The sequence below is a fragment of the Crotalus tigris genome, unplaced genomic scaffold, assembly GCF_016545835.1.
Source record: "Crotalus tigris isolate CLP2741 ecotype Arizona unplaced genomic scaffold, ASM1654583v1 scf7180000024167.7108832, whole genome shotgun sequence".
Classification (NCBI taxonomy): Eukaryota; Metazoa; Chordata; class Lepidosauria; order Squamata; family Viperidae; genus Crotalus; species Crotalus tigris.
This window is the reverse complement of record NW_024100417.1, coordinates 4,728,490-4,743,195: the sequence shown is the minus strand read 5'-3', so window position 1 is coordinate 4,743,195 and position 14,706 is coordinate 4,728,490. Positions and strand designations below refer to the sequence as shown.

At 36.8% G+C, this 14,706-nt stretch overlaps 1 protein-coding gene across 2 annotated transcripts in view; it reads right to left on the bottom strand.

Moving 5' to 3' along the window:
- Positions 1-14,706, bottom strand: part of PTPRF (protein tyrosine phosphatase receptor type F) — a 547,145-nt gene that overhangs the window by 44,366 nt on the left and 488,073 nt on the right. For both annotated transcript variants that reach the window (XM_039323287.1, XM_039323286.1), the window contains 4 exons: positions 8,991-9,244; positions 8,208-8,298; positions 4,757-4,969; positions 1,158-1,309 (listed from right to left, as the gene is read on the bottom strand). In XM_039323287.1, coding sequence (XP_039179221.1) covers positions 1,158-1,309; positions 4,757-4,969; positions 8,208-8,298; positions 8,991-9,244 — 710 coding nt within the window. The remainder of the gene's footprint in view (positions 1-1,157; positions 1,310-4,756; positions 4,970-8,207; positions 8,299-8,990; positions 9,245-14,706) is intronic.

The window sequence follows — 14,706 nt, the reverse complement described above, 5'->3', positions numbered from 1 at the left end:
ATCTCCATAAACATGAGCTGTGGTGGCAGTGGTTAGAATGCAGTATTGCAGGCTACTTCTGCTGACTACTGGCTGTCTGCAGTTTGGTAATTCGATTCTCACTGGCTCAAGGTTGACTCAGCCTTCCATCTTTCCGAGGTGGGTAAAAAGAGGGCTCAGATTGTTGGGGGCAATATACTGACTTTATAAACTGTTTAGAGAAGGCTATAAAGCACTGTGAAGCGGTATATACGTCTAAGTGCCTATTGCTATCGTATTGTCAAAATATGGGTGCTTGGCAACTGATATATATTTACAAAGATAGTAGCATAACAGGATCATGTGATTGCAATTTGTAACCTTTCAGTTTCTGAAAAAGCATAGTCAATGGAGGGGAATCTGGATTTGCATAACTGCATGATTCATTCACGATTCAATCAACTGCAGCGATTCATTTAACAACTTTTGCATGACTCATTTAACAACCACCTTGTCTAACAACAAAAAATCTGATCCTAATTATGGTCATAACTTGAGAACTACTTGTATACACAAAAAGTTCATTCATTCCATTCCAAAATGAAATGCATGGACTGTTATCTCCCTTCCACTCTTGCCCTAAAAGTGAGCAAAGAATTAAACTATCTGCTTAGAGATGGATGACTTTCATCTTGGTGTCAACGCTGCTAACATGGGATGTTCTTGCTTTGACAACAGATGGAAATGTAGCCATCTTTTCTCTTTCGCTTTTAGAGTTAGATGATGCTGGGAGAGGGGATGTGGATGAGAGTCCAGTTAGTCATAACAACAATAACTCAGCCTTGCGCCCAGAGCTGATAAAGATTTGGCCAGGCTGGAGAGCTGGGGAGAAAGCCAGTGCTTTAAGCTAATTGGGGAATGTGATTTATGATGGTTAATTGGAGGAGGGAATTGTGCTTTGCTACTTTGTACCTAGGAGGGGGGAATTCAGTTTTTGGCTTTATCTATGTAGTGATGATGCTTTGTTTGTCGAATAAAAGATTCTTTAAACAATGCCTCAAAGTTCTTTTAAAGAGTTTCATCTGTCGGAACCATGACACTTGGATTTAACATTATATTAGTTTCTGTGCAGAACTTAAGCCTGTTTAAACTGCCATAATATGGCAGCATAGACACGATGAGTATAGATTGCTGCTTACCTTTTGAAGAGTAGAATAGCAATAACGATAATGATAATCAAGATGACCGCAAGGACAGGCCCCATCACCCATAGCATCTCTGGTTCATCTTGCTGCTTTGGTGATACCTCCATCACAATCTCATCTGAATAGGGACTGGCTGCATACTTCTTCTAGAGAATGGGAGAGAAGAGTAGACACAGACAATGAAAGTAAAGAACTTCTATTATTCTTTTGTTATCCTCTGCCCAATAACTCCAGGAGGTCCACCTGTAATTTTCTTGAGCAACAACCATGGAACCATTGGATACTAAAACCAAAATCAATTGTCTCCCCTTTGGTAAGCAAAAAATCTGAAGTACAACAGCCAGGAAGTGTCTTCCCTCAATTCCAGAATGAAATGGTCCGGTTTACAGCAAGCTGACAGTCTCAAATACACAGAGTCAAATTACAATCTTTATTGCAGCAAAGTGAACACTATTGCTGATGTAACAACTAAGTAGTTTATTTTATTAGCAGTTTGAAAGCAAATGCAAGAAGATAAACAGGTATCACTTCGGTGGGAAGATAACCGCATTCTGTGTGCCTTGGCATATACTCATGCTGACTACATGATCATGGAAATGTCTTCAGACAATGCTGGCTCCCTCGGCTAAGAAATGGAGATGAGCACAGCCCCCTAGAGTTGGACACGACTGGATAGGGGAAACTTTTACCTTTGTAAACAGACCACTGGACTTGATAAGTTAGGGAACACCCCCGGGCAAACTACTACATGTGAAAAGTCATGGGCATTCCTCAGGCAAAACTAGAGATGCCCTTGCCTGGTGTATTCACAGATCAGCACTTAGGTATGCTATTCTCAAGTGAAAGTAGAAACCATCTATACACTGCCATTTCAGATTTACCTTACAGGTCAGGGAGAGACACAAGAACTAACACGAATTACCCTTTTTATAGACTGTACTAATTGCTGTGACCAAGGAAGCAGCATACATTGACCTCTGCCTAATGTGCAAGCAGCCCAGGTTCGAATCTCAGAAGGGTGTAGCTGGCTGATGAGCTAAGGAGCTTGAAATAGGTATACCAGCTTCCCTTTAACTTTTTGTTAGCAATCTAAATTTAACACACACACACACACGGCAAGGATGCATATATAGGCCTTAATTTGAGCCATATTTCAGCTCTGGATCCTTAATGCAAGAACTTCAGAAACACCAATCAATACTTAAGAGTCCATTTTACTACTATGGAGAATAAATTCCAAACATTCTGGGATTGAAGAAAGGAGATGCAGAGATTTTGAACTCCTGACAATTCTCACTTTAGAAAGAACATATGCTAAATGACAATATCATTTGTAATGTTTGCATGGTTCTTCAGCCAACAGTACTTAATATAATGAGAATCAAAAGGGAAGCTTTAGTTTATAGCAAGTAAGATTAACCAAGCTCAACATTAGAAGTAGTAAGCAGGTACCAGAACTTGGAGTAGTCAAGAAGAGCATTGGAGCTTAGCTATAGAACAGCTGTAGCTGGATGACTTCCAGGGAAGAATGGAAGACTGAAAATTTGGAGCTGACAATGTATTAAGAATAGGGAGTTGACAAGCAGATTGGTTCCTTTGACCCTCTCTGGACAAGGAGAGGATGCAATATTGCCTAAGTTGTACTTGATATGGTTGCCCCTCACAAGGAGAGGTGGCAACTGGGAGCCAAGAGAACTTGTCATACTTGATCCAGCCACAATCAGAGTCTTGCAAAGGACACTAATTTCACCCCCCCCCTTTTTTTTTTTTTGCTAATCACTGCTTTAGAAATTGCCTGTTAACTACTTTAAAGAGATTAGACCCCCTCAAAATGACAAGGCTGGAAACACCAGGCCAATGTCTTCGATCCTTAATATAAGAAATTGAGACTTTTTTAAAAAAAGCTTTCGAAATTCAAAAGGAACCACAAAAAGGAACACAGGGTTTTGAATATAGAAAGTTTTAAATGGATTAAAGAATCTGAAAACATTACAACATTTGATCTTGAATATTAAGACTCTGAATTTAATTCTAGAGAACATATTTTTGTGGAAATATATTTTAGATGTTGAAGACAACAAGCTAAGCAACTTATAAAGGCATTCAGAGACATTTTTAAAAATGCAAAAAATAAGAAAATCAGCTGAAGTTTTAAAAATTAAGAAGAAAATAAGAATGCCAATTTGAGAAAGTAATTGGAATAACTTTGTCTTGCTGGACTTTCAAAAGAGGCTTTTAAAAGTTTTTAAGAAATTAGAGACAAGGATCAATAATAATCTAAATGGATTAAAGAGCAAGATTATTTTACCTCAAAGGAAGGAGCACAAGTTGTTTTATTCAATCAATGACACCCAGACTGGAAAAATGTTGTGATTGGATTTGTTTACAGTTAACATTATGTTTAAGACTTTTTTTCCCTGTACAGTCACTTTATGTATCCTAATTGGACAGCATTTAAATTAGCTTTGTGTCTAATTGTCTTTTTATTTAAAGTACAAGAGCTTTGTGAATTTGCTCTTTTTATAGGACATAGTGTCTTTTTTTTGTCATGTTAAATTTCAGCCTTTTGTTTATACCAGGATACTGGGACCACTTTATGCCTTCTAAATGTGGACTTGCTTACAGTTGAGAGTTGAGATATGGAATAATGAATTTTACATTTGCTAATCAATGTACTTATTTTAGGGATCGATTTGGACTTTTTAATGATACCTGGATTGGAGAAGACTTCACTTATTATAGTATTTCTCAACCTTGGCAACTTTAAGATGGATGGACTTCGACTCCCAAAATTCTGGAAGTTGAAGTCCATCCATCTTAAAGTTGTCAAGATTGAGAAACACTGACTTATTAGATTTGCTTTAAGTTTAAGAGTTGAGTTATGGGATGAAGAATTTTATATCTGTTAAGGGAAGAAAAAAATAGTGAAATTTTGTATTACGATGAAGTGTGAAATCATATTCTTAGGGTTTTTTTTTCTTTTGTTTTGCACTTCTTGCACTTTTATTCTCTTATTTTTTCCTTTCCTTTTTTTGTATTGTATTTTAATTATGTATTATAATTAAAACGTTTAATAAAATTATTAAAAAACCGGCATAGCTGTAGCTCAAATCATACCAAACACCTGGAAAGTGCGCTCAGCTAGTCAAGAGTGCCTTAGTACATCCACTCTTGTATACAGTAATACACAACTTGTCCTCAGCTGGCAGCTCAGAGCCCTCACCCTCCCAACTTGGTTGCACATTTCCTATGTCCGTCACTGAAGTGTTCAGACTGGGTGAGTAATGGCGCATTTGACCAGCTCTAATGAGCCATTACAAGTAAATGTAGCTGAAAGTGAGAGCCATAGCATGGGACAGAACAGAAAGACCCAAATATCTTCATTATGTTGGACTTTACTTACACATTTCATGCAGAAGCAGCACTCTATTACTTTTCCTTTCCTCTCGCTTATTCACACCGGTGTGCAACAAAATATAATGTAAATGTTTATATGGACAGGCAAGTGGAAGGAAAAACTACAATTTCTACTAAGCCAATAATCCAACAATGCTAACTCTGTAACAGTCTTTTTCTTCTTTCAAGGTTCTTACCGTATCACCATCCTCCAGTGAAGCCAGCACAAAACAACGGTAGCTCAAATCTTCTGAAAGTGGCTTATTAAAGAAGCCGTTATAATTCTTTTCATCTCCCAAAACAAATGTCTCTGGCAGTTCATCCACTTGGGCTGCAATGTAAGGCTTGAGGTGTTCTGCTTGTCGACGCTGGCGCCTTTCTGCAGCCCCTTGGTTTATGGCCTCAAGTAGCTGGATAGTCAAAGAAAGCTTATGTAAGAAAAAGTTCTGCCAGATACCTTTGTGAACTTCACTTCACAAAAGCGTATGTTTTTAATAACATTTGTTACTCGAAAAAGGTGCTCCTGACTTTGTGCCACCACAGACTAACATGGCTCTCCTCCTACATAGGACAAGGTAATCTTTTATTGTATGAAGAAAAAAGGAAAACGAATAGGTGAAAAGAGCTTAGGGCGGTAAGCAAATTGATAATACCCAATGCAAATATTTATTTATTGGATTTCAAGGCCATTCCACTCCAAAAAAGATTCTGAAAAGCTTACAATATTTAAAAGAATTATTTAGAGAAACATACTGCCTGTAGAAAATTACATGTTTTCCAGAAAAAAAAAAATGGCCTGGAGACGAAGCCAGGTTTTAAAGAGACTTGTAGAAGACTTGAAGAATGAGAGCTGTTATGTATGTTGGGGGGAAGGATTGCTATTCCAGTGGACATGGACTGTGACAAAGAAGGCATGCTTCCTCAGTCCTGCAAGATGGCAATGTTTCATTGAAGGGACATGGAAAGTACCCACTCTGCTTGTTTGTATCAAACGAGTAGAAACAATTGAAGACAGATGAGCCCTCAAATAATTATGCCCTATGCCAGGGGTAGGGAACCTTGGCTCTTTTATGACTTCTGGACTTCAATACCCAGAATTCCTGAACTAGCCATACTGATTCAGGAATTCTGGGAGTTGAAGTCCAGAAGTCATAAAAGAGCCAAGGTTCCCTACCCCTGCCCTATGCTATGAAGGGTTTTATAAATAATAACTAGCACTTTGACTTGCACCTGAAATCTGACTGTCCACCAATGCAGCTTCTGAAGCAACCATGACAAATCAGCATAACAAGAAGTGCCTGTTATTACCCATTATGCTTCATTTTGAACCAGCTATAGCTTTTAGATAATATTCAAGAGTAGCCTCAGACAGAACACATTGTATTAGTCCAAATGTGAAGCAAGTAGGTTATGAATGACTTCTGAAGTTCCTTCTGATTGAAGAAAAGGTGCAATTGGAACACAAGGTGCACTTGTGCAAAGGCCCTCATGAATGCAACTACTATTTGCTGATTGAGCACTATTTGTGAATCCTAGAGGATTTCCAAACTGCATACAGTTTGGAAGTACAACTCAAATGGGAAGTACAACTCCACACAAGACCAAAGATGAAAATATTTGAGATAGGTGTGTGTGTGTCAGGATGCTAAAGAGGCACATTGACTTTGTTTTTTCAATCTTGAATCTGATAAGATGTCTCAACCAACGATTTCATGTGCATATTAACAGGAGGGGCAAGATCATCGAGCTTTGAGGGACCCTGCTTTCAACACCAAATGGTATTGACCACCGAGGAAGGAGGTGAACTACTATAGCATAGCATCCCCACTTCTAATCTGCGTAGCTAATCCAGAAGGGTACTGGTAAACAGTACTGAAAATTGCCAAGAAATCAATGCACATGAGGATGGATGCAGCACTTCTACCCCAAATCTGCCAAAGGCCAATGACTAACATAACCAGTGCTACCTCAGTACTATATCCTGGCCTGAAACCCCATTAAAATTGGTCCAGATAACTACTTCTTCCAAGACCCTTTATAACTCCTAGCCAACCACTTTACCCACAAAGGGGAGGCTGGATACTAGTTGATAGCCTCCAAAATATCTATCGCGGAAGCCCATGCATTTGAACTTTCAGAGAAAAATAATAGTTTGGGAGGCTTTGAGATGGATTTATCTTACCCAATAAGCGTACTTTGCAGTCTGGAGTACTGTTGGACATGTCATATTTTTCTATGTTGTACTGTCCATATTATAGCAAAGTTTCTTTTTATAAAATCCCACATTTTATAAAACAGATTTTATAGGGGATGCAGATAAAAAAAGTGAAGATCATAGTCACCCATAAATTCAGAAGAATGATTTAAACATACCAATAATTTAATTACATTGCTTGGAGAGGCTCTCATAGAAATATATTGTGTGCTTTTCTAATGAATACAAATAAATGCCAAGGTTTGAAACTAATTTAAAGTGAAGGAAGGCATAACATATATTTCACACAAAATGGTAAAAACAAACATACAACAGCAGAGGAAATATGATGCCAGAAAGACAGAAGTTACATAAAATCATGATATTATACAATATTAGGGACAGAGCCTGTTGACTTTTGCTCTCTAGATGATATTGTTGTTTTACATCCATACACTGGATCTTCAAGTCCTATCTCTTTGAGGTCAAATACACATACATCCATAACACAATATCCTTTTGCTTTGAAGAGAGATAATAAAATAGAATGCAGAAGGAAATGAAGTGTGATCCATAAATGTAGTAACACCCCTGGGAATTCTAGCATAATGACTTCTTTCAAGTTAAAATTGCAGGCAATTTTTAGATTTAGTTGGAGTTAATGGGCATTTGAGGAAGTTAATGCTTCTAAGAACGTTAAGAGGTGGTGATAAACCCTGCTGTCCTAGGGGAATAATCTCACACATGCAAAAACAAGAATATCCAGCTTCAGAAAATGCCAAACACTACTATCCCCAGCACCACAGGGCTGGTGAATATGACTGATATAATCTTCTGTTTAGTATATATACTGTGGATAATGCTGAAAGGCCCTTTGGAAAACATGGGTCTTTTTAAGTTTGTAGAAGGTCACTGGAATAGGAAATACTTTTACCTTGGAAGGTAGGCTATTCCATATGATTGGGCTCCCAACCTTTGAGGTCCTGAGCAGATATTCTCTAATTGTCAATTGTGTTGTATGGGTAGCTTTTATCAGGCAAAAGTGGCTTTTTTTAGATATCCTCATGCCATTAAGGGTTTTAAAGGTATTAACAGCATTTTGAATTGTACTCAGAAACCTACTCCTAACTAATGCAGTTATTCAATTATTGTGTTGTTTTATTCATGAGAGGAATCACATATTTATCAATTAGGACATAATTGCCCAACATTTTGGTTTGCCTGGGCTGCACTGAGTGAAGAGAAATTGTCTTGGGCCATATATAAAATATATAATATAGTTAATGCATATAAGTTACAACTTCCTTTTAAAAAATATTTTTTTAAAAGACTGCATCACTAGGACTGCCTGTGGCCAATGGGCCATGGGTTCAACACACTTTATTCAGGGGATCACAGATTCACCTTTCAACCAAGAAGTCTGAGAACAATAGCATATTTCTTTCTTCTCATACCTGGTCCAGTTCCATCTCATCCGGACTGTTCACTCTGGAAGCAAGTATACTGCTTGTGTGCTCTATTGATACTACCACAATGTAGTATGACCTGTGGAGGAAGAAGAGGAGGGAAAAAGTGAGTTCTCCTAGAAATAATGGAATGCCCTCACAAAATCCCTGCAACTGTCACTCACTGCTTCACTTTCTTTCCATTCTTCAGACTGTCATGAATAAGAGAAATAATGTTGTAAAGCTTATTTTATAACCAATACCAATTACAGTGGTATGTTATGGAACCATAAACACGAATAAGACTTCAACAAGCTCTGTAAGGGATTTACATACATTAGTCAGAGTAATTGGGCAGGATAAGGTCATCTTGGGTCCTTTAAGAGGAAAGAAAGGGAGATTATGGCTTTATGGCCTTAATTACCATAAAGAATATATAACTCAAAGAAGCAACATGCAGTACTGAAAAATAATTGTCCAAAATCAGAATCCTAATAGGCTGCTGCTTCAAATCTTGTACACTAATCTCTTGCATTTTGTCCTCGCTATTGTAATATATTTTAAAGAATTTTGTAGTTGAACTCACACAATTAATCAAAGTCTATGAAATCTGACATGATTCCCAGTAATACTATTTCACTGCCCATACAAAAATCTGTCTACCTCACAGGGATTTCCTAATTTGAGTAGGAAGATACAGTACTAATTTCTAATGCATTGTACTTCTTGGAGGATCAGAGCATACTGCCAGATCAGTATCAGTACGAAATCAGAGATGTGGAGAGAGTATACCTGACTGGCACAGAAGTCTTCACTTTGGGGAGAGTGAGGGTGAACTGTCCATTATGGATATATTTGTAGGTGGAAACAGGCTTTGTCTGGAGAACATCAGGTGCTGTCCGGATGAAGACCCGGTGTTGCAATGCACCTGCACTACTTCCCCGGTTTGTAAGTGCAAAGGAATAATTTGTGTCTGGCACCAAGTCATTTATTAGCTTCTTCATAGAATGTCCATCTACTTCCACAGTCTGCCCATTGTATAGAATCTGAAAGCAAAGTAAATAAAGCATTGCACGTCATACTTAGACATTTTCTCCTAGGGAAGAAATGAATGTTGTCACCAAATTTCTATCCCCGAGTTGGATCTTTGCTTTGATCTTCTGACAATATGTGAAAACTGATTTTAACTGTAACCACTACTAAAATGAGGTATTTATCTTGGGAATTTCTCAATATACAGAATGCACTGATTTTCTAAGTCCACTTCAACTGAGTTCTAGGTCTAGTTCTGAAACTGAAAATACCTTGATTCTGTGGGAACGTTGCTGTCCAAAATGATACCTTGTGGATTACATTGGAACTTAAAGCACGTTTTGTTTCCACAGACTGCAATACACTCCAGTGATTCCTATTTGAACGGATGATTTCAGAAAGTGGCACTCAGAATCTTCATTGTGCTAGTCTTTGGAAGCAACAGAAGTTTATGCTGCCTCATTGGCTTTGTTACTGATTTTTAAATATAATTTTTATTGCAGAAAATCTTAAGGTTAAAAACAACAGAACTATTAGAAAAGAAACAAAAATAAGGGTTAAATAAGAAATAGAAAAAGAAAGAAAAAAGAAGAAAATAAAATATAAAGGTTTTGTTACTGATTTTTTCATGTTTTAATTATATTGTTAAGAGAAAGACCAATGTAGAGAGACAATAAAAATTCCTTTCCTCTCATGACTGATGCAGACTTGCCCAGATAATTCCAGACATCTGCAATATAGCGAGCTATCTCTGCTTTAACAGGCAAACATTGGTTCCACCTTTAACTATACTCTAGCTGTGGCAAAGCAACAAAAGCAATCAAAAAACCCTGTTTCTTAAATAAATATCTAATACCTGTGAAAAACTAAGATTGTGGATGCTGAGCCAATAATATAACAGGAGTCCCCAACCCCTGATCCGTGGACCAGCACCGGGCTGCAGCATGCCAGCAACTGGGCCGTGCAAACAAGCAAAGTTCCATCCGCAGATGCAGCTAATATGCAAAACCACACCCACTCCAGTCTGTGGAAAAACCTCTCTCCATGAAACTGGTCCCTGGTGCCCAAAAGGTTGGGGGCCGCTGCTCTACATATCCAGGAATATTCTACTTACAATCTCACGAACATGTGTAAAATCAGTCACATTTCACAAGAAAGCATACATCTAACACTCCTTTAAGAAATAGGGAAGAAGCATTCTTATATCAGGGAAATCAGGTTCTGACTGCAACAGACATCATAATGCCACTACTCCCTCACTCCACCAAACCAGTCTTTTTTTTTTTTTGCAGGGAATTTATCTCCTGATCCAGATGAAATACTGATTGTTGCTGGAGGAAACTGAAAACCTCACTATTGATTTTCAGTAAAGAATTTCCAAAGGTCCCAGTTCTCCCCCATTAAAAGAAAGGGAAAAAAAATCATGAGATTTATTGTATACCTCCATGTTATAATCTGGACAATTTATGCTTTAATTAAATCTGTTAAAGAGAAAGAGGCCACTCTTTGGGATATAGATTTAGTGTGCAACTGTTTATGAAGTGGAGATAATGCTAATTGTTCCCGTGGAGATTTATCAGCAGTGCTTATTAGATTATTAGGCTTTGGTATGGCATTCTGCATGTTTGGAATATTCTTGCTTCACAGATTATATCCAGGCCAATTATTCCTTCGGTATCTAACCCTGCACATAACCTGCACATCTAGAATCAGCAATAGGTTGTCCGCTATCTTGACTGCTTTTTATTTTATCATTAGAGGTTTTACTTAGAACAATTCGAGAAGACAAACAAATTAAAGGTTTAAAAGTAAGAAAAGAAAGTTTTAAGGTACAGGCATTTGCGGATGACTTTGTATTTATTATTGAAGAGCCTGTACAATCTGGTCTTAGACTGATGGAAGTGTTGGAGGACTATGCAGAAGTAGCAGGCCTGAAAATAAATAAGGATAAAACAAAAATGATAGTTAAAAATATGACTGAAGAGCAAAAAAAAAGAATTGGAGGGAAGGATAAATATGCAGATTACGAAAAAAATAAGATATTTGGGAATCCAATTGACAGCGAGATGCATTACTCTGAAAGAAGACAATTATGATAAATTAATGGTGCAAATTAGGTCTGATTTGGGAAATTGGGGGAAACTACAGTTATTTTTAATGGGTAGGATAGCCACCATTAAAATGAATGTTCTTTTGAAAATGTTGTTTCTATTTCAATGCATACCAAATTTGGCTTAAAAAGGATTTTTTTACAAATTTGGATAGACTTATTTCAAAATTCATATGGCAAGGAAAACGACTGAGAATCAGATTAAAACTACTACAAGATGCTAGAGAAAGAGGAGGATTTGGCGTACCAGACTGCACAAAGTATTATCAGGCAGCAGCGTTGGTCTGGTTAAGCGAGTGGATGCATCTCAAAAATACAAGATTATTAGCACTAGAAGGTCATGACCTACAGACAGGGTGGCATGCTATTCTGTGGGAAGAAAGACATTTAGTCCAGCAACACTTCCAGAAGCATTATATTAGGAGAGCATTATTGGATATCTGAAAAAAAATAAAAAGAAATGATTATAGGAAAATCCCCAACTGGGTGTCTACATTACAAATTTGATAAAACGTGGGGGTGCTGTCATCTATAAAGATATTTTGAATGAGAAAGGAGAATTAAAAGCAAGAAATACCTTAAAGGAAGAAGGAATTGATCTGGAATGGTGGGGGTATCTTCAAATTCAATCCAAATTTAATAAAGACAAAAAGGAACGGGGCATAAAGCAAGACTCTTCAGAATTAGATAAAATTTTATTTAGCAGGGAAGGCAAGACTATAAGTAAATTATATCGATATTTATTAGAGCAAGATATGATTGAGGAACAGGTGAAAGAAATGATGATAATTTGGTGTAAATAGTTTGGGCACAATATTGATTTGGCTATTTGGCAAAGTTTATGGGGAAAAAATCTAAAAATTACTCTAGCAACCTCCTATAAGGAAAACCTCTATAAGATGTTTTATAGGTGGCACCTCCCTCCCACAAGATTAGCACGAATGAACAAGGGGAAATCCTCGATTTGCTGGAAGTGTGGAGAGACTGTTGGGAATTACTACCACATGTGGTGGCAATGCCCAAAGGCACAAAAATTTTGGAACTTATTAAAGAAGTGGTTGGAAGAAATTCTGCAAATAGATGTAGAAGCCAAACTGGAATTTTTCTTATTGGGAATTATAGAAAGAAAATATAAGAAAGACACAAATTATTTACTACTGCATATAGTAACAGCGGCACGAATAGCCTTCGCTCAAAAATGGAAAGAGAAAGATACTCCAACCGAAGAGGAAATATTATTGAAAATTTTCAATTGTGCTGAAATGGATAGACTTACATGGGAACTCAAGGACAAAAGTGAAACCAAGTATTATAAAATCTGGGAACAATTTTATGATTGGATAAACAATAAGAGGATAGCCAAGATAAATGTATAGTGCTAGAATAAAATATAGATTATAGACAAATGTATATTTAAAAGATAAATAGATATATAGAAATAAGGGGAAAATGTTAATAGTATAAATAATGAGCAAAGTTCAAGAAATATATGTCTATATGAGTACTAATACTATTGTAAAATGTTGGAAGATGTATGGAACCAGTGACGTCATATCTATGTCCAATGTGTTTTTAATTTTGTATTATTAATAAAAATTTATAAATTAAAAAAAATAGAATCAGCAATAGGTATTAGAAAGCTCATTTAAACTTCTTATAATTGCATGGCTGCTCTACAGTTAGCAACCCACTAGAATCATCTGCTCCCAAACCTCCATATGGCCAGCTTGTCGAAGAAATGGCTGTCAACTCTAACTTAACCCTCATCAGCAGCCTAAGCTATATTAACCTGGCCAGACCTTCTGAACTTTACATATTGTAGTATCTTGATAATTCATTAGTTCTTTTTTTTAATAATATTTTTATTAATTTTTTAATTTTACATTTAGGTTTTTAAAAAGTAACGTGGTGGCTGGGTTAATCAATAGTTCAGTATCTTTAGTACAAATCTCAAACTACAACCTCAAATATTTCCTCTCTTTTCCCCTTAATATCTACTATCTCATATTTAAGCTAATACAGTTCTTATTATATCAACTAAATAAAAACATCATTATTACATTTATCAATAAATGTTTACCTTATACATATCTTAATTACTTTTACATTCAATCTTTACATTCAATAAAGGTTCTGTTATTGGTTTTTCCCAATTTTTAGTTTCCCATCAATATTCAAATTTAACATTTAGTATTTATAATTTCCAGGTTTTAGGTAACCAAAGTTTCCTTTATCTCAATTCATAACAAAATCTAATATTCAAAATACAAAATCTTATCTGTTTGAATATAATCTTATTCTATTTCCTAAAAGTTATTCATTAGTTCTATTAAGAACACACTTGATCTGTGGAACGGGACATGAGGAAATCCCAGTACAGAAATCCCACTATTAATAAATGTGTCAGGTTTCTGAGTCCAGGACTCAGCTGTAAATCTTTAAATCCTGATTTTAACAGGCTTGGCTAGGCAACTGAGGTTACATATCTCTGTCAAGGTCATCTTCCTTACTCCCTCCAGGAAGCTTAATCTACAGCAGGGATTCTCTGTACATTCAACACAAGTCTTTATTGTAAACTAGAAGTCTTATTAAATAGTTGATTCTTGTCTGTCACAATGAAGGTACAGTTTGTCACAATGAAGGTACAGTTCCTTTCTTATACCCCTGGGAGTTTACAGACTTTGCTTCTTCTTTGTGCCTTTTCCATGCTTCAGTAGATTCGTTGCTCTGTACTTCATGGCCCTGAACCTGAGTATTCCTGAACTGTTGACATAATTTGCACCTCTGTTCTGAGAACCTTTTGGCTTAGCTCTTACAGTATATCCACCCACTGCTAGCAAGGTCAGCAGACACAACTTCATACTAAGATGTCTTAGCTTGCTCTAAGCATGTTTAGAGTGGTCAGATGTTCAGCATTATTTAAGACAGTGTAGATTTTGTAAATATTTTCCCTATCTTCACTCTGGTGGGCTCCCGTTTTACCTGACATTTTCATTGGACCATGTCTGCTTTCCTGTATGGTTAACATATTTGGGTTGTAAAACTCCAGGTACCCCTAAAAATAGCATCTCTTTGCTGCCATCCCATGAAAGTCCAGATTTTTGCTGTCCAAATATGATAGTTCTGCTCTGATTTCTTGCAGGAAATTTGGAGGCAGTAAAAGTACATCCAGGCATGAGACTGACTTGGCTGTCCTCCCAGGAGTGTGCAGAATGATGGCGGTGGAAAGGAAGTGGGAGACATAAATACAAAATCTGATGCAAGATTCTGACTTTTTTATCTTTTTCTTGGAGGCTGTCAATACAAAATTAAATAGTTTGCTACAGGCAGCTGATGCTGCTAGGGCAGTGGTGGTGAACCTATGGC